This window comes from Apodemus sylvaticus, chromosome 23 (assembly GCF_947179515.1).
Source record: "Apodemus sylvaticus chromosome 23, mApoSyl1.1, whole genome shotgun sequence".
NCBI lineage: Eukaryota > Metazoa > Chordata > Mammalia > Rodentia > Muridae > Apodemus > Apodemus sylvaticus.
The window spans coordinates 13,521,088-13,542,301 of NC_067494.1; the positions used below are offsets into that span (position 1 = coordinate 13,521,088).

Below are 21,214 nucleotides of genomic sequence, written 5' to 3' on the forward strand. Positions count from 1 at the left end.
CTCATGGACATCTATAGTTCTAGTTCCAAGGGACCTGGGGCACTCTTCTGACCTTTGCAGGCACCAAAAATACATATGCATGCATGCAAGCAAAATAAAATAAATATTTTTTAAAGGACACAGAAATAGACGGTGGATAACCCACAGCCTAAGCCAATAACCCTTCCTCACGTAGTCATTTATATCTTAACATATGTATTTCTTAGCATAGTGTAAAGAATGTCAGAGAGAATAAAAACATCTATACCAGACCCACTTCAATTAACAGAGAACCCTTCTAAAAGAGCAACCAAAACATCTAGTTGGAAGTAGTACTGCTTCCAAAAACCTCTGGCTCACTGCTTGCTCCTTTCCTGTCTTCCAAAATCCACTGGCTCTGCACTCCTTCTCGGGACCGTGTTCATCGCTAATTCCTTTAGCCGCATTCCATTCCAAGTGTCCCTGGGTAACCCTGCTCTTTCCGGTTAAGCCTCTGAAGATCTCTCCCAGGCTTGCCTCTTTAAGAGCGTGTCTACATCGACTTTAGAGTGTTGTAAATAAGGCACTGCGCTTCAAAGCAGTATGCTTAGAAGACACACACAAGTGCATTGACTATGCCCAGGGTTGTCTGGACAAATCTCGTCTCTGGAGGCGCTTGTAGGTCATGAGGTCCAAGTGCCCCGGTCCAAAATGAAATTCCTCCAGAATTCACCTTTCCCTTCTAAGTACCCTGCTGGTGTCTGGTGTCATCACTCTCAGACTTTGAACCATTAACACTTAACAGTTCTTAACACTAACCTAATGACACACTGGGTTATACATTTTCCCCTTTTCTTTTCAGGTGGCCCACCAATCTGCAGTTGCAGCCCCCTTTTCCTGCTCTAAGTTCCCTGACTTCTTCATTTCTGGTTCTTTCCTTTAGCAATCTTTTCTGTGGCCCTCCAGGGTCCAAGATTCACAAACACTCTCTCTCTCTCTCCCTCCCCGCCCTCCCCCCCCCTCTCTTGGGTTTGTTGAGACATAGCCCTGGCTGTCCTGGAATTCACTCTGCAGACCAGGCTGGCCTCAAACTCAGAAATCTACCTGCCTCTGCCTCCCAAGTCCTGGGATTAAAGGTGTGTGCCACCACTGCCCGGCTGATACCCAAACTCTTATGTCAAGGTGAGATATGTCTTGCAGCTACAGCAGTAACATCATTGACACAAGTTCTGTGCATTTAGCCCTGTGCTGGGGGAATTCCTGGTAATTATCGCAAGCACTTTCCTGTAAGTTACTGTCTTTTCTTCATATAAGGAGGCTACAGGAAGAGTTACCCGGACTGCCCAGGTAACACCAGACTGTCCACCTTTGCAGCCTCACTCTGACCCTGTCCTAGCTATTCTATGCTGCCCTCTTGCCAGTCCTTAGACTTTAAGTAGCTTGAATAACAGACAGCACATGTCTAAATTCTCTTTCCTCACTCAGGAAACAAGTTGGGATTTTTGTAATGTCCTGCCTACCACATTTCCCACCGCCGTCACAGCCTCTCCCTGGTAAGTCAGAAAGGCTCCTTCCTACCCTGAATACCTCAGGCTCACATCTGCTTACCCTGCCTCGGTGGGACTTTGCTCGATTCCTCTGATCTGAGGTCATTCCTCTCCCTTTTCTCTTCTAGTCCTGCTCCAAACCAAAGCCCAGACTCCAAGTCCTTCTGGAAGCTTCCACAAGAAGCACGCTCTGCCAATTGCTCCTCACTGAACTTCATAGACCAAAGGTCCACAGGGTCTTCCCCACAAGCCAGCATGGTCCCACAAGCCACAGAACTCCTCATGGGGGGAAGAGGCGGGGAGTTTCACTACCCATCACAGGCCTCCTCAGGTGTCACGTAACACTCCAAGATAGATACTAGAAATGCTACTGACATGGAGTCCGCCATTGGTGTCCGCCATTCTCTCCTCACAAAGAACACAGAGAATGCCTTAGCTGTCATAAAGTTCCTTATCAAGGCAGTTCCCTTTCTGAATAAGTTGGAATTATAAAAAAAAAAAGACAATTGTACCTTTTGGAATTTTCTACTTTAACGGCTAGATAAATGGACCTCATGACTATACTGCAGATACCAGCATGTATAAGGTGTATTTTGTCATGTGAAGATCGCTTAGTTATCATAACCTGTTAGTGGGCAAACTATAAAACTCGAGTGCAGCCAGTCCACAGTTGTTCTATGAACGTGGTAGTGGAGCCAGCACTCCAAAGATTGGATCTGAAAAGGCCACAGCTCTGACAGAAGCCACTCGGAGGCGGGTGCACAGACGTCCTTTTGAAAATGGGTAACTGCACACTCATTGGGTGGTTGCATGCTATCCAGCCTATAGCATGCCTGCCCAAACACCACCCCTTACCAGACTTAACATGACCGAATGTATTCAAACATACAATAACTTAATATATCAGGGCAAACAGAATCAGGGTGTTGCAGGGCAGCTGTCCAGTGACTCGCTGATGTTTTGATAGGCGGGGCCTGGGCGTGATTGACAGCTAGGAAAGGCTTAGCCCAGCTGATGTGAATACCCCAGTGCTTGAGTTATTCTTCCTGCATTATAAACATGCTGTGTGGCTGGGCCTGCTTCGCCTCCGACACTGGTGATTCGCGCATGTGAGTTTTGACAGTCAGGTGGGACACACAGCGGAAATCCAGATTGTAACCCAGTTGTTGTCACCCGAGTGCCAAGGTGCCATCCTTTGAAAACTCTCATCCCTAGGAGCCCAACTTAGTCATAAAGTCAAGGAAAGAATGATTCTTCATGTGTGGCTACAACTGAGACACTGGGTGTGTCCACAGCCCTTTATCAAACCTGTTCTCAACCACGGCTGCACACCAGAATCACACAGCGATTTTCCTATCAATGTATGTGTGTGCACTCAGGACTCACTGTGAATACCACACAAAACATCAGAACTTACAGTTATCCTGCAGGCTCACACAACAGGTAGCTCAACATGTGTCCTGAAGGAGTTACAATCTCCCAAATGACACCTCACATTGTTAAAAGAATAAAGCAAGGCTACATTCTCGGGTCTTAAAAAATACGAGTCAGCCCTAGTTAAAAAGAAAAAAAGCAGTCATTTTATAATTGTTGTTGTTATTCTTCAAATATGTGTGGTATTCATTGGAATAAAGGGCTCTGTGACGTGCACTCTCCACATCACTTTATATAACCTGCAGATCAAAACTGGGAGAGGGAAGGGTTTCTGTTAGCTCAGGTTGGCCTGGAATCCACTGTGTGGCCTTGAATTTATGATCTTTCTGCCTCTATCTCCCAAGCCCTGGGATTACAGAAACAGCAACCATGTCTGCTCAAAACAATCTTTTGAGGTAGGTGATGCTGTAATAACAACAATAATAAATTATAATTTAAAATAATGATAATAATAAATACTTTATCATCATCATCTTCCCTTATACAGATGAGGATGTCTTAGGAAATCCACGCTGCATAAGAACAGTGATAAAATCTAAATATATTCAAGTCTATTAACTTAAGTATTGCAAACTCATTCCCAGCTTGTGCATTATTTTTATCTTGTCACCGTTGTATACACCTTCAGGTCTCCCTCATTGGTTTAGTTGTCACCACTGTATACCCCTGCAGGTCTCCCTTACTGGTTTATTGTCACCACTGTATACCCCTGCAGGTCTCCCTCACTGGTTTATTGTCACCACTGTATACCCCTGAAGGTCTCCCTTACTGGTTTATTGTCACCACTGTATACCCCTGCAGGTCTCCCTCACTGGTTTATTGTCACCACTGTATACCCCTGAAGGTCTCCCTTACTGGTTTATTGTCACCACTGTATACCCCTGCAGGTCTCCCTTACTGGTTTATTGTCACCACTGTATACCCCTGCAGGTCTCCCTTACTGGTTTATTGTCACCACTGTATACCCCTGCAGGTCTCCGTCATTGGTTTATTGTCACCACTGTATACACCTGCAGTTATTCCTTACTGGTTTATTGTCACCACTGTAAACCCCTGAAGGTCTCCCTTATTGGCTTGTCACCATTGTATACACTTGCAGGTCTCCCTCATTGGTTTATTGTCACCACTGTATACCCCTGCAGGTCTCCCTCACTGGTTTAGTTGTCACCACTGTATACCCCTGCAGGTCTCCCTCACTGGTTTCTTGCCTCCCAAGAGAAAATGTAAGCCCCATGAGAGAGGGGTTTTGTTTATCTAGCACACAGTGCTTTCCCCAGTGTTTAACACAGTGCCTGGTTTGCCTGGCATAGAGTAAGTGCTCATCAAACATCTATTCCGGGAACAAATGAATGAGTCATGCTTAAAGAAAATTAAAAGAGTAATTTGGCAAACAATTATAACAAAAAAAGTCTCTCAAATAAACTTTTTCCTAAGACTTCTCTAATATCTGTGCTTTCCCCTGTTGCTTGGGCAGGTCCTGCACATGTCTGCTTTTTAAGAATAGCCATGTGAGCATTAGAACTGATAAAAATCATACCTATAATCTCACTATTTGACACTGAGGCAGGGGGATTAAAATTTAGAGATCAGCCTTGCCTACATATAAAGACCCTGTCTCAAAACGAAGAGAAACAATATCCGAATGAGCCTCTGGCATGCTAAGGATGACCGCATGCTGCCCGGGGCAGATATGAGGGGTCCAAGAACCTTCGGGATCCAAGCGGAAGTGTATGTCCTACCTCAGTTTATCCAAACAGCACCGAGCCAGGACTAATCTGAAATTAAGCTGGTATCTAGACAAGCATGCACTCAGACACAATGACTATAACAACAGGCCCAGTGTGAGCCTGTAAGTGGTTTTACTCCAGCAGGCTCCCTAGAATTAAGAAACATGACATTTACAACATAATTTTTAAAATATTATTTCTTTGACATAATTTTGAAAGCTACCCCTTCGGGCATAACTTGGCTTACAGTATGAATTTCTAAAACAAAGAAATATCCCAATTTTTAGCACACTTGAAATGGTTAGACCATCTACACTAAAAATATGAAATATACCCCAAGTATATCCTGCTAATTGATGAGGTTCGTAACCCCAAATTAGCAGTGTTTATCTTACAGCATGTACTTATACTAAGATAAACAGTCAAGCTATTTTTCTTAATTAACACCTTTACTGAGGTGAGACCAGAAGGGCAGAGGTCTTATCTTAATTGCACGGTTTACCTTGTCATCAGGGAGAACATGCCAAATAGATATAGTCTTCTCCTCAACTTCATTGTTGATCGACAGGTAAGAAGGCTGATAGATTTTGGTTGGCTCTAATATTAATACCTAGGAAAAATAAGGAAAAGAAGCTTGCATTAGAGACAACTGCATCCATAAATCTAACACCGTGTGGAAGAGGCTATAGGTTCGACTGCCGTAGAAATCATCTTAACTTCGGGTGAAGGTCCTAGGATCTTTTGAGTATTTTGTGATATACACTTATCCCAAGGACCAGCTTTTATTGCTAATGGACCCTAAGTCATATTTCAAGGTCCGTAGTTTGGCTATTCCAGGAGAACATAATGGCCATGAAAAGCGTCATGCTTCTAACTACGGGTCTGAAGAGGCAGAGGATCAGTGCAAGTTCAAAGCCAGTCTAGGTTACACAAGCAAGTTCCAGGTCAGCCTAGGCTACAACCGGAGACACACCTCATTCCCAAAACTTAGACTGATCATTATGTAATACACACGCTATTTCTATTAAAGTAAGTGTGTCAAAAATGGCAGAAACGTGATAAAGCATTTTTTGTATAGAACCAAAAGGTTCTATTTCTAGAACAGGAATTTGAGATTCTCTGCTGTCACACTCTGTCATAAGGAGGTGGAAGGATGGTTCTTATAGGCATGAAAATGTATTTATAAATAATTTGGGATTTTGTAGGAAGAGGGTTATATATAAACCAAATCAGTTATAGCTATGTGAAATAATAAAAAAAAATCTTTGCATTGCCTTCGAGATAAAACTGGAATCTTCAATAAGAGACATAGCATTTTCTCATATTCCAGCGATGTCTGAAGGGCATGGCATAAGCAAGTTGAGAATCTATATTGGAAAGTGATATGTAAAAGTTTTATTATTATGAAAACTTTATGCCAAGAGGGAATGGCATCAATATATCACATTCTGTCTAACTTGAAAGTTGTGGTAGTTATTTTTGTATAGAGTCTAAAAGTTAATTTAAAAAAAATATTGAGACAGGGGGTGTGATGTCCCAGGAGACTTTGACCTTCCGATCATTTGACTCCACCTTCCAGAAAGAGCACACGCCTCCATCGCTGCTTTAGGTGGTACTGGGAACTGAACCAGGAACTCACATGAATACCAGGTATTTACCAACTGGGCTTTATTTCTAGCCCCAAGGACTAATTTTTTTAGGGTAGTCAAGAATGTTTAAAAAGAAGAAAGAAAAGGCATTACTTCATTACAGAGAAACTGGAATGATTCTTTGTACTCTGCTGAATACAGTTACTTTCAGAAGTAATCATGAATCAGGCAGGTTTATCAGATAAAACTAGAGAAATAAAAATCCTAGCGCTCTGCTATCAAGAAAGAACAGGTTCACCAATGCATTAAAATATGTGATGCAGCCTGAGCAAGGAAAGACAAGAATGTGGGTCAGAAAACTGGTTCCTGGCTACATACCAGGAATCCAAAATAGTCATTTCCCTCTAAGTTTACTATCACAGAACACTTATGTAACTTTATGTACACAGAAAGGGTGCGGGGGTTGGGGAGAACCTCCAAATTTTCCTTTACCTTGAGAACAAAAAAAAAAAAAATCTCAACATGATGCCCAAGTTCTGACTCAGGACCACGCCCCCTTAGTGGGTTAACCAAGTCTACAACTCCAGTCGGGTCAAGCTCAGTGCTGCTAAGACTGAAGACTGACTTTCTACTACTAGTATAGAAATGGTGCTGTCTGGGACTTGGGTAGAAGAGGGGAAGTGGAGAAGAGGGCAGGATCAGGTGTGGGAAGAGTCCGGAGAGGCTCAGTGGGCAGGAGAATGAAGTGAAATATGTAACTGTTGGGGCTGGGATAGGGGGAATCTCTAGGAAGTCCCAGAGACCTGGGATGGCGGAGGCTCCCAGGAGCCAACGTGGGTGACCCTAGCAGAACTGCCCAACAGTGGGAATATAGACCCTAAAGAGCCCACCTCCAGGAGCCAGATGGAAGCCACAGTGGAGGAATGGGGACACCAACCCACCCACAAAATGTTCGACCCAAAATTTGTCCTGTCTCAAAAAAATGCAGGGACAAAGATGGAGCAGAGACTGAAGGAATGACTGACTGACCATAACCGGCCTAACTTGGGATCCGCCCCATGGGTGGGCCCCAGTCCCTGACACTAGTACTGATGCTGTGTAATGCTTGCAGACAGGAGCCTAGTATGGCTGTCCTCTGAGATGCTCTACCCAACAGCTGACTGAGACACACCCACAGCCCAGCACTCATTGGACAGAGGTCGGGGACCCCTATGAAAGAGTTGGGAGAAGGATTGAAGGAGCTGGAGGGGATGGCAACCCCACAGGAAGACCAACAGTGTCAACTCTCCTGGACCCCAAGGAGCTCCCGGAGACTGAGACACCAACCAAAGAGCATACATAGGCCGGTCAGAGGCCCCTGGCACATTTGTAGGAGAGGACTGCCTTGTCTGGTCTCAGTGGGAAAGGATGTGCCTAATCCTATAGAGACATGACACGCCAGGGTGGGGGAATGCCCAGGGTAGGGGCCTCCTGCTCTGTAAGGGGGGACCAGGAGGGAGGGCAGCATTTGGGATCTAAATAAATATAATAATTAATAATAGTAAAAAAGAAATGGTGCTGTCATACCTGAGCAACCCAGTGTTTAAGATATTTAAACAAGTAATAGACAATAAAAAATGAGGATTCCCAAAGGATCTTCCAAGGTTTCTTCACTAACAAATGAGAATCCTCTGCTCCTCGAATCCACAGGCAATTATTTCAGGAAAGCAGTCTCAGAAGAACCTCCCTCTCAGGTTGAACTATGCCTTTATTGTCGTCCCAAATGTTCCCAATAGATAAACTCTGAACTATGTGTTCTCCACTTGGGACAGGGAACAAAACAAGGTTATCACTGTCTAAAGTTCCAGGAGCCCTGAGATCTGCCCTTGAAATGACAAAAACAAGATAACCACAGAAGGGTTGAAGAATGGGAGGAGGAGCTGGAATAGGGAGGGAGGAGGAAAGGAAGGGAACAGAGAGGAGGAGAAAGGGAAGGGGTGAGTTAGGAGGAGACAGGAGGAAGAAAAAAATCAACTGAGAAAAAGGAGGCAGCTGAACGGAGCCTGGCGCGTGACCCAGCTCACGTGAGGCGTCCTCTCTGGCTTCCACACCAGTCTATGTTACAATGAGCACAGAGTTCACTTATCTGAGCCAGCGGAGCAGGGCAAGGTCAACAGGGAAGCTGTTAGCAACCCGAGCAGACCTATGTTTCTAGAGAGCCGCAGAGCACAGGCCCCTCTCCATCTGGGCCTCCAGGCTTTGCCAGGTGGAAGGCAAATCTCTTCCAAGCCCAAGAGGAGACAAGGAAAGGGAACAAACTGGACTGAGCCTAAATAAGGAGGGCCATCCAAAGCAAGTCCCAAACTTTCCGCCATCTTTGGCCATGTCTGGCTTTGTCTTTTGATTCTTGGATGGCAAAGAAGTTATGGGAACGAGGTAAATAGAAACAATACAGCATAGAATTTCCCATGTGAACTCTCCATAGTCAGACCAGCTTTACAAATGGACAATGTGACCATCCTAAGCAAGACCACCAAAGGCCCCAAGCAGGAGCCACAGACGATGCTACCATGAGGACACGATATTACAGTGACCGACATAGCACCAGAAGGTCCCTTTCTCTCTGTGAAGGAGCAAACGTGGCCAATTTGAGACACAGTGACAACTTGCTACCCAAATATGTATGCCTGCATGTATATTATATATACAGATGTATGTCTCTCTCCCCCGACCATCTCTGCTATTTCATGATTTACGCTGTGTGTATTTTTTTCTACATTTACAATATGCTTTCCTTATTTCTGCAGCAATATATTTATGCTTTCTGCAATGCTTATTTATATATGCAGATACAGGAAAATAGGCATGTGATTAATTGGAAGTAGTTTTTATGGACTTAGGAACTTCCTGGCAGACAGGCTTTCTGGAATTGATACAAGATAAAGTGTAAGACAGTCCAATCAGCTAGGCAGAGTGATGCACACGTGCTCTGAAGGTTGAGGCAGGAGGCAGTTTGAGACCAGCATGATCGACTTGGTAAGACCTTGTCTCAAAAATTAAAAAGCAAATGAATAAACAAGCTGTGGTATGCAGCAGTGGTAGAGATAGGAGGGGCGGGGTCAGTGTTAGAGAGAGGAGGGGCTGAGTAAGTGTTAGAGATGAGGGGCGGGGTCAGTGTTAGAGGAGGGGCGGGGTTGGTGTTAGAGGAGGGTTTGAGTGTTATAGAGGCGGGGCAGGGTCAGTGGTAGAGGAGGGGCGGGGTCGGTGTTAGAGAGAAGGGGTTAAGTAAGTGTTAGAGGAGGGGAAGGGTCAGGTTAGAGAGAGGAGGGGCTGGGTGTTAGAGAGAGGAGGGGCGGGGTCAGGGTTTGAGAGAGGAGGGGCTGAGTAAGTGCTAGAGAGAGGAGAGGCGGGGCGGATAGTAGATAGAGGAGGGGCGGGGTCAGTATTTGAGAGAAGAGGTGGGGGCTGGGTCAGTGGTAGAGAGAGGAGGGGCTGAGTAAGTGTTAAGAGAAGAGGCTAAGTCAGTGTTAGTCAGGGTCAGTGTTAGAGGAGGGGAAGGGCCGGTGGTAGAGAGAGGAGGGGCGGGGCCTATGGTAGAGAGAGGAGGGGCGGGGTCAGTGTTTGAGAGAGTAGGTGTGGGGTCATTGTTAGAGGAGGGCCGGGGTCTGTGGTAGAGAGAGGAGGGGCGGGGTCAGTGTTAGAGGAGGGGCAGGGCCTTGGTAGAGAGAGGAGGGGCGGGGTCAGTGTTAGAGGAGGGCGGGGTCAGTGGTAGAGCTCTGTGGGAGTGTGATCATTGAGAGTGCCTGACCCACATTCTCAAGGCCTTGGGTAAAGTAAGAATTAGAAAACTGCAATTTTGCACTCAGTGTAACAACAAAGCATGGAAAAGCAATTCCGAGTTTTCACGTTATGTATTCTGGAGTAGGAGTGAAAGAAATAAGCACAAAGCACTCGATTTTAGTCTCTTCAAAAACAGCCACAAATAAAGCATGAGGTTTCAACAAGTGGGATTGTTGCAAAAACAAACGATAAACAAGTCTGCAAGATAATGTGCGTGATAATGTAATGTGTGCAAGTGTGCATGCTAATGTGCGTGTGCATGATAATATACTGTGTGCAAGATAATGTAATATGTGCACAATAATATAATGTGTTCAAGATAATGTGTGCATGATAATGCCTGTGTGCCCCAGCCTGTCTATGAACACAGAGCCAATGCCCTATGGTGCTTACTTCAAGACAGTTCAAAGAAACAGACTTTGCAAATACAGTTGAAGTCCCAAGGTCCCTTCCATATCTCACCATCCCTACTCGAAACAATTTTCCAGAATGTCTGTCAATTCTTATACCCACCAGCAGAGTCTAAAATATTTCTGTCCCCTACATCTGCCAACTGTAAAAGTTTATACATGTGTGTGTTTTGCTTGCATGTTTGTCTATGCACCACATGCGTGCAGTACTCAGAGAGGGCTGAAAAGGTCATCATGTTCCTTGGACCCAGAATTCCATTGTGAGCCATTGTGAGGGTCCTGTAAATCAAACTCAGGTCCTTTGGAAGAGCAGCCAATGCTCTTAACCAAGGAGCCATACATATCTCTGGCTCTCACCTAAAGGGTCTCACACTGGCTTGGAACTTATCAAGTAGCCTAGGCTAGCTGGCCAGTGAGCCCAAAGGATCTTCCTGTCTCGGCTTCCCCTAGCACTATAACACTAATGGATCTGGCTTCCTTTTTATTTATTTTTTTGGATTTGTTTTTTTCTGAGACAGGGTTTCTCTGTGTAGCCCTGGCTGTCTTGCAAACCATTCTGTAGACCAGGCTGGCCTCGAACTCAGAAATCCGCCTGCCTCTGCCTCTGCCTCCTAGAGTGCTGGGATTACAGGTGTGCACCACCACCACCCAGCAATTCAAGACTGATTCTTGCAAATGGCTGACAGAATGCTTTCAAGCCTGGCAATGTTCAGCTATCTCATAAGGAGAACAGCAAATTGATGCTGCAGTGTTTCTTCTAGGTTCTTTTCCTGGATGGCCAGCTCCTTCTTCTTCTGTATGCTCTGCAGCATTTGCTCCAGTCTTTCCAGATCCTGTTCATTGGAAGACGGTGCTCTTAGTGCAGGGTTAGAGACACGAGTGCACAGGCTTTCACAGCAGAGCAACCACAGACAGAGGATCCCCAAAGTTTGGTGGGCAGCCAGGCAAGACAGAAGCTTTTCCAGCAACCTTCTGCGATGCAGGAAACCATGTTTCAAGGTAGAAACTGTTATGAGCTGCTTGGCTGGCTGAGACACGGCTTGACTGTAAGGCGGCTCGAACCTTCCCCTGGTGGCTGGAAGCCCTGAGGCCTGTTCCGTGCTCTTATGTGGCGGCCTTAATAAAAGAGACAGTTCATAGTTTTGATGTTTTATTATTAAAAGAATAGAGAGAAAAGGAGATAGAGAAGAAAAGAGAAGATAGAGAGATGAGGGATGGTAGTGACCATGTGGAAGAGGGAGAAAGAAGAGATGGGGAGAGAGAGGGGGAGGGGAGGGAAGGGGGAGGGAGGGGGGGAGGGAGAGGGAGGAAGGGAGAGGGAGGAAGGGAGAGGAAGGGAGAGAGGAGGGAGGGAGGGAGGAGGGGAAGGAGAGGGAGGAAGGGAGAAAGAGGGAGAAAGGGAGAGGGAGGGAGAGAAGAGGGGAGGGAGGGGAGGGAGGGAGGAAGGAAGAGGGAAAGAGGGAAGGAGGGAGGAGGGAGGGAGGGAGGAAGAGAGAGAGAGAAAAGGGAGGGAGGTGAGAAAGAGCGAGGGGCAGGGGACAGCTGGATCTGGCTTTTTTTAATACGGGCTCTCCAGGTGGGACTCTGTTTCTCAAATCTGCATATCTAATACTTTATAGACTGGGCTGTCTTCCCAGCTCTCCTCCTCCATTTTGAAGTGAAGTCAATTTGGATGAGTAATATTTTCCTTGAGGAACTATGGGGCTCTTCTTGCTTTAGGAAGTCTCTAAGAGAGACATGTGGCATATGCCGAAACAATACTTTTGAAGCTGAGGCAGGAGAATTTCAAGTTTGGAAGCCAGGTCTAGATACACAGGGGACTCAAGGCCAGTCTGGTATGCAGTGAGGTCTTGTCTTCCCTCCTAAAATGTCTGTCTGTCTGTCTGTCTTAAATAAGGGCCATGGGTATCTTAGAGGTAGAGTGCTTGCTTAGCTTTGAGTCTGATCCTCCTTGATACAGAAAAGAGGGGCCAGAAGTGGGGGAGAAGATGGGGAGAGGGAAAGGGGAAGGGAGAAAAAATTTTAAAGAGGAGAAAGATTAAAAAAGGAAAAAAGAAAAGTCTTTTAAACCTAGAGTTGATCATCCCATCATTTCTCACTATTTCCGGGGTCTTATTTCTTTACTCATTTACAACAGACTAATTTATACTGCCCTCACTCAAATGAGTTAGAAATGGCGGTGGTGCGGGTCTCCTCTCGAGCTCATCAGACCAGCAGCGAGCTCTCTTCTTCCACTACCACATTCACTGCCTCACACAGCACCAGGGAAACGCTAGCTGCCAGCTCACTCCAAGATGCAGGCTTTCCTAGGCTGCACCTTGTCTATACTGGGAACAGAGCTCAGGCTTCACAAGGAGTTCAGAGCAGAGCATGCTTGTTCCTGCGCTGGACTCAATGAAACGAGCACAGGATCCTGGAACAGGGAACCAGGGCTTAGACAGGAATGGAGACCTGTCACTCCCCATGAGCACAGAGGAGATTAGAGAGCTCAAACCAGAGTCGGACCACTTGGATACCGGAAGTAATCTGTGCACAGAGCCAGGTCCTAAGCCCTGGATCGGGTGCCACCCCACTACCTTATTACTTCGAATATGGGGTGCTCCAAGTGCTCTGTGTGTGTGTGTGTGTGTGTGTGTAGGGTGGAGGTAGCTTAGTCAGTAAAGTATTTGCTATGCAGGCATGAAGACTGAGTTTAATCCCAGTAACCATTAAAAGAGTCATGCGTGGTGGGACAAGTTCATACGATCCCCGTGTTAAAGAACTGGAGACAAGGGACTCCCTGGAACTTGCTGGAAGGCCATGCTAACCTAATCCCAGCGAAAGACCTTGTTTCAAAACACAAGTGGATAGTTCTTGAGAAATGATACTGAGGATGACCTATGGCCACACACACACACACACACACATACATACACACACACACACACACAGAACCTATGGGACAACCTATGGACACCCCTCCCATGGATGTGTATGTACACTATGTATGTGTATGTGTGAATATATATAGATATGTATGTGTGTGTCTGTATATATGTGTGTGTGTGTGTGTGTGTGTATTTATGCCTATGTCTTTGTATCCATACATACACACACCAATGAGTATGCACAATATGTATGTATACATGTATGTGTGTATAGAGATATACACATACATATATGTAAGTCTATAGCTATGTCTGTGTGTTCATGTGCACACACATACATGACCTATACTCATTCCCCCACATGGATATGTATACACAAGAAACATATACATGTATGCATATATATATATACACATAAATATGCATCTATGCCTATCTGTGTATCCATGCATACATACACACAAATGGATGTGTGTGCACAATATGTATATATGTGTGTGTATAGAGACATATATGTATATGCATGTATATATACAAGTGTGTGTGCTTATGCTTATGTCAATGTATCCATGCATACACACACTGATGTGTATGCACAATATGTATGTATACATGTATGTGTGTGTATAGAGATAGAGACAGAGACATATATATTATATATATATATGTATGTGTGTGTGTGTATATATATATATATATATATATATATATATATATACACATATATATATATATGTAAGTCTGTGCCTATGTCTGTGTGTTTATGTATACACACACATACACACATACACAGGTCTACTAGAAACCAGACAGACTGAATTGAAGACCAACCTGCAAGTCATCGTTTTCTAGACTCAAGCACAGGAGGCGATTGCTACATGGGTGTATATGTGACCACAGAGCAACTTTGACCTACCTGGCTTAGAGTTGTTGAGACAAAATTGCAAAACCAGTGAGCTGATAGTTTGACCATAACAATGCTGAGAATCCTTAAGACAAAGTAACAAAACTACAGCGTTCAAGGACATCAACCTCTCTGGGCTCAAGAGCTGCCCTGACCTACCCAAAGCATGATCTCTTTACTATTTTCTTTTTAAATTTATTTATTTTTCTTTTTATTTTCTTTTAAATTTATTTATTTATTATTCTTTTTTCTTTTTCTATTTATTTATTTATTATATGTAAGTACACTGCAGCTGTCTTCAGACAATCCAGAAGAGGGAGTCAGATCTTGTTACAGATGGTTGTGAGCCACCATGCGGTTGCTGGGATTTGAACTCAAGACCTTCGGAAGAGCAGTCAGTGCTCTAAACCGTTGAGCCATCTCTCCAGCCCCTCTTTACTGCTTTCTAAGTGTGCCTCAGGACACACCATAAGGAGCAACTCTAATCCTTGCCCCAAGATGTATCTCACTTCTCTGGTTTGGAGAATTCTTGTAGATAAGTCAACAAAACTACCATGGATGTGCCTGGAATCCCAGCACTCACGCTAAGGCAGGAGTCCAAGACCAGCTTGGGCTACTTAACCAGATCCTGTCTCAAAATATATAGCAATAATAAAGCACTAAAAAATAAAAAGTAAGCCAAAAAAATCAATCTGTAGAAAAGAAATATGTCTGCCAAGTTACATGATGTGCATGTTAGGACATCGGGTCTGAAAGTCACCCACATCAAGACTGTCAAAAGCACACAGCCATATGTTCCTTAAGAACAGGAAGCAACATATAACTGAACTCAGATGTCCATGAGAGTACTCACTGGAAATCGAACAACAGTAACATCTGTTTTTGTGGCCTCGACCAGGAAATCCATCCAGAAGTCCACAAGTTCCTGCTTGGCTGTGGGCTGCTCGGCCGTCAGTTTCACAAAATGTTTATATATCAAAATGGTCTCCACGATAGACTTGAGGTACCTGAGAATTAAAGCACATAAGACAGGCTAGATTCAGGGTCACCTGCTCTCTTCAACCCCGTGTTTATCCTACACATGTATTTATATTCTCTAAGTACAAGTGTACTTATCATTGGGCCTCTGTATTTATTAAACCTGCTGTACTTTATGCTGCAAATTGGATACTTTAACATGTTTAAATCCCACAAAAATTCAACGAAGTAGGCTTTTGAAAAATGAGAAAAATCAGGTTTAGAAAGGTTAAGGAAATTGGACCTGGGGACAAACATCTCCCTAAAACATGTTTTTTCTTGACAGTCTAGGGATCAAACCCAGGCCTTGTGTGTGCTAGGGAAATACTTCAAAACTGAGCTACATCCCAAACACCTCTTTATCAAAATGTGTGTGTGTGTGTGTGTGACTATTCGTAGCACACAAATTTTAAATGCCTATATTTGATTTAAAGACAAGGTGAACACATCTATTTTTAAATATGCCTCTTCAAGGAAGCTCTCTGAAATACATCCTTCAGGAGAGATTATTTTCCTCTGAGCCATTGAGCTTCAGAATTAAACAAATGTCCTCAAACCAAAGAATAACAGACGGTGTCTCAAAAGAAAAAGTTATGAAAAATGAGGAAGAAGATAATTATGCAAGGCGGTGGCTTTGTAAGCAGTTTGCAGGCCACAGACGTGGAAGTTGATATTACATAACAGGCGTTAATCTTGTGGCAGCTTCAGGACTGTGTAGAATGGTGTCTGCTTTCTTGTTAACAGACTCCAGGATACCTAAAGCCAGAGCTCTCTGTGTTTACTTTAGTCTCCACTTCTGCCATCAGAAGTGTCAAAAAGTTGTTAAACACATGTGGCTGGATGTAGCACGCGTGTTTACGGATTCATTTAGCTCATGTCATTTACTCAAAGCCCACTGTGGACACACATGAGATGTAAGCCCAGCCCATGACCTCAAGTTGCACACGGTGCCATGGTGACACATAGAAAAAGATATAATAACAACATGAATAAAATCAGTGGGGATGGACCGTAATATCATCAGAGGCACGCTGAAGAACTTCAGAAACAAGAAATCAGATGGAGGTTGGGGGGGGGTGGTAGGGGGTAGCAGCGGTGGCGGTGGTAGGGTGTAGGTTAAGGGGTAGCAGTGGTGGCGGTGGTAGGGTGGGGGTTAGGGGGTGGCAGCGGTGGGGGTTAGTGTGTGGTCAGAATGGAAGTTTGAAGTCAGCATGGAAGTTAAGATGTGATGTGTGAGCATTTCTCAAGATGGCTGAATAAGGAGGCTGCAAAATGTATCTTTAGGCAAGTGCTAGATGCAAACATTTAAAACCACTGGCTGTTCATTGAGCAGTGTGAACCCCAGAGCAAAGCCAGAGCGAGTCTGGGAGGCTGAGGACGAATCTTGCTTGACAAACCAAGGAGATGGACTTTACCCTTCAGCTGTGGTGACTATTAAAACCGGATTGATTTAAGGATTTCTGCAGGAAGCAAAGGTCAGGCTTACACTTTAGAAAGGTCAGTGTGGCGATGGCATGGAGGAGAACTGGGCAATGAAGACCCAAATGTGGCGTCCTGTAAGAAGCCACGAGGGCCTTAACATGGCATCCTGGGACGTGGCCGGTGAGAGCCTGGCCTCAGACCTGCTCTAGGATGGGACCTTCTCTGCATGGCTACGAACCTTTCACCACATTGGTAACCACATGGGACCCAGAATAGAATTAGCATCATTCTTCTTTTTTTTAAAGTCTCAAATGCAGAAGGAATCTTATCTCTTCCATACTGCAGAGACAATAATGAGACTTGGATATCTTCCAAAGACAGCCTGGGATTTACAAAACACACATATGGGAGACGCTCCAATGTGTCTACCGCACCAGGAGTGAATGGTAGTAATGAAATCCAAGAATAAGAATTCCCAGACAGGATTGGATCGTGAAGGAAACAGAGCACGCGGGTTTGAGACGGAGTCCAGGGAGGCTGAGATGAATGTGTGGTCTCGGATCTGGGGTGTGGCTCAGATGTGAGGGCACGGAGTATGGACTATGATCAATCTGTGTGAGTGATGCTGGTTGGGCTGGCCCCGCAATGTGTAGGAAAAGCTTAAGTGACTTCATCAAAGTCATCGCAACTTTTAATTCAATGGCTTTCTTTATGAAAATTCTGTTTTCTCCTACAGGTTCTGGATGTTAGCCTAAAAATTGACAAAATGTCCTATAAGCTGTAAAATTCAAGAACAGTACGAGGCTGTTTATTAAACTGTATAAGCACACAAGAGGTGATTACCATGCTGGTGTCTTCAGTCGGAACAGCCTCTCAGACGCCTGAATGACCCTGAGATGGTCGTTGGCCAGGACACTGGCTCCCAGAAAAAACCCGACTTCCCAGTAGCTCTGGAGTTTCTCCAAGTTCCCCTTTTTACCCAGAAGGCTGCTCAGCTTGACTCCTAGGAGAGGAATAGGATTAGAGAATGACAAGAGTTGATTTTTATTCAGATATGCAATCAAGTTTTCATTGTCCCTTAAAAAAAGATTTATTTATTATTATATGTAAGTACACTGTAGCTGTCTTCAGACACACCAGAAGAAGGCAGATCTCATTATGGGTGGTTGAGAGCGACCATGTGGTTGCTGGGATTTAAACTCAGGACCTTCTGAAGAGCGGTCAATGCTCTTAACCGCTGAGCCATCTCTCCAGCCTTCACTGTCCCTTTTTTAAAATTTATTCTATGTATGTGAGTACACTGTCACTGTTCTCAGAAGAGAGCAACAGATCCCATTACAGATGGTTGTGAGCCACCATGTGGTTGCTGGGAACTGAACTCAGGACTTCTGAAAGAGCAGTCAGTGCTCTTAACTGCTGAGCTATCTCTCCAGCCCTTAAAGATCACCAACAACTTAAAGTTTCTGATTACTGATGTGGTTCAAACTCGCTGTAAGGACGCTGTGCTGGTTTGAATATGCTTGGCCTAGGAAGTGGCACTATTAGGAGGTGTGGCCCTGTTGGAGGAAGTGTGTTACTGTGGAGGTGGTCTTGGAGACCTTCCTCCTAGCTGCCTAGAGGACAGTCTTCTCTTAGCAGCTGTCAGATGAAGATGTAGGACTCCTGGCTCCTCTAGTACCGTGCCTGCCTGGATGCTGCCATGCCTCCTGCCATGATGATGATGGACTGAGCCTCGGAAAGTATAAGCCAGCCCCAATTAAATGTTGTCCTTTGTAAGAGTTGCCTGGGTCATGGCGTCTGTTCACAGCAATGGAAACGCGAAGATAGACATACTGTCTTACTAAACGAAATGTACAGAGAAGATAAACATTATCTCTCAAAACTTGTATCTGTTTTTATTTATTGTTATGTGTATGAGTGGTTTTGGCCACATGAATGTATGTATGTGCCTGCCTGGTGCCCTAAGGTCGTAAGAGGATGGCAGATCCTCTGGAACGAGGCCTATGGATGGTTGTAGGCCACAGTGTGAGTGTTGCAGTGAACCTGGGTCCTCTACAAGAACAATCATCCTTAATTGCTGAGCCTCCCCTCCCACCCCAGCAAACAGAAAAATCCAACAGTCATTTCCGTACCACAGTCTAGAATTTTCACTTATCTACATGTGTATATAAGATGAGAAAATCCAGGAGAGTGTAGTGTAAGCCCCTTTCTTCTCTTGTTATATCCTGGATTATGAAATAATTTGAAAGGGGATTTTCTTGTGTTTTTTTTAGCATGGAAAATATGTGAACAAACTGAAGCACAGATAGGTGTTTGTATATGTGATGGATAGGGAGTGTTTGTATGTAATGGATAGGGTGTGTCTAAATGTAATGGATAGGGAGCGTCTGTATGTAATGGATAGGGTGTGTCTGTATGTAATGGATAGGATGTGTTTGTATGTAATGGATAGGGTGTGTCTAAATGTAATGGGTAGGGTAGGTCTGTACATAATGGATAGGGAGTGTCTGTAGGTAATGGATAGGGTGTGTCTGTATGTAATGGGTAGGGCATGTCTGTAGTAATGGATAGGGAGTGTCTGTATGTAATGGATGTGGTGTGTTTATATGTAATGGATAGAGTATGTCTGTAATGGATAAGGAGTGTCTATATGTAATGGATAGGGAGTGTTTGTATGTAATGGATAGTGTGTGTAATGTATAGGGTGTGTTTGTATATAATGGATAGGGTGTGTCTGCAAGGTAGAGGGTGTGCCTATATGTAATGGATAGGGTGTGTTTGTATGTAAAGGATAGGGTGTGATTGTATATAATGGATAGGGTGTCTGTATGTAATGAATAGGGTATGTCTGTATGTAACTGATAGGGTGTGTCTATATGCAATGGATAGGGTGTGTCTGTATGTAATGGATAGGGTGTGTTTGTATGTGTAGATTGCACATATATTTACATACACTATGTATTAACACAGATATGGACTGTGTAGTTTGCATATATATTTACATACACTATGTATTAGCACAGTTATGGACCTATAAAGCCAGACTCTAGATAGCCCTGTGTCAGTAGCGCCCCCCCTTTCCCTTTGTTATGCTGAGGAGGATTTACATGTGAGAAGCAGGCAGCACTCTGCTGCATGTCCAGCCCGTTACTGTCACTGTCTAACACGGCAGGATAACATGATTTGTATTCTCCAACTGTTTTATCATAATTGTCTTGTGCTATTCTGTACATCGTATTGATTTGCTTAAAATACATCCTTGTAAAATTGCTTAATACTACCAATATCCATTACATGAAGAATTATTTGAGGCCAGACCTAGTTGCACATGCGTGTACTCTTGGCTGCTGTGGAGGTGGCCAAGATATCAAAAGCAGAAAGTTTTCCTGGGCTATAGAGTGAATTCAAGACCAGCCTGGGCAATTTGCTGAGACTGTCAGAGAGTAAGAGGGTAAAGGGGCGGGGTGAGGCATAGCTCAGTGCGCGGCTCTCAGTTTAATTCCCAGTATCACCAAAAGAACTGTTTTTAAAATTAAAAAATAGGACAAAATGGTAGGACCTATCATTGTAGCAGGCTATGGGGCCATAAGGCCACTCAAGGAAAATATAATTACTACTCATTAAAGGTTCATTAATAGAAGTCTACTTATTAACTTGTATTAGTCTAGTTAATATATAAATAATTTGTCTAGCAGAACATATAATTCCTAAGATTTGTGGCTTGTTGGAACATAAACCAGCTTTAAAATAAATCAAGCATAGATATCTTACCCTAATACTTCTAGTTAAATCTTTATTACTGCTTAAATGGTCTTTGACTCAGACATATAATCTTATTTAAGGTTTTCACATTAAAATGATTTATATCTATGTCTATTTCATATTTTCTGAGAGTAATAATTTACCCTTTTGAAAATTATAACTAAAAAAAATAGCCTCTACCTTTTAAAAGTTACTTTTTATTATATAACTTACTTAACCCATAGATAATTCCAGGGGAAATGCACATCTGGGCATTCCTCACATTCTCAGGATAAATTAAAATGGGAACAGCTTTGCCACCAGAAAATTTCAAAAGTTGGAAACAGTTCTACCTACCTATGCAGACACATCACAGATCTTCCACGGATGTTCAAAAAAAATGTTTACAAAGTGGGCAGGAAAAACGAGATGCTAAAAATGTCTACTGGCCTTAGCAGAAAACGAACAACTTTTCATGACGTCACACTTGTATAAAAACGGGGAAGCCCAGATGCAATGTAACGGAGAGCCCTGTTTAGACAGAAAGCTACCACAGTGACAATAAAAATTCAGCACTTATTGTACACAGAAGGTCATTCTAGGGTAGTGATCTTTGGCTTAAACCATGGCGGCAGAAATTTGTTAAATGATCATGACACTAGCCTTTCAACATTTGGGAAAAAATGTTTTTAAAATTATTTTTACATTTATCTACTTGAGTATGTGCATGTATGTGTGTGTATGTGTGTATGTATGTATATGTGAGCATGTGTGTGTAT

General features: G+C 43.8%; 1 protein-coding gene across 1 annotated transcript in view; it reads right to left on the reverse strand.

Annotated features, from left to right (window-relative positions):
- The window catches only part of Map3k5 (mitogen-activated protein kinase kinase kinase 5), a 208,393-nt gene that overhangs the window by 73,668 nt on the left and 113,511 nt on the right, over positions 1-21,214 (reverse strand). The window contains exons 9-11 of the mRNA XM_052170035.1: positions 17,538-17,697; positions 15,109-15,262; positions 5,169-5,276 (exon numbers count right to left, since the gene is read on the reverse strand). Of these exons, the coding sequence (XP_052025995.1) occupies positions 5,169-5,276; positions 15,109-15,262; positions 17,538-17,697 (422 nt within the window). The remainder of the gene's footprint in view (positions 1-5,168; positions 5,277-15,108; positions 15,263-17,537; positions 17,698-21,214) is intronic.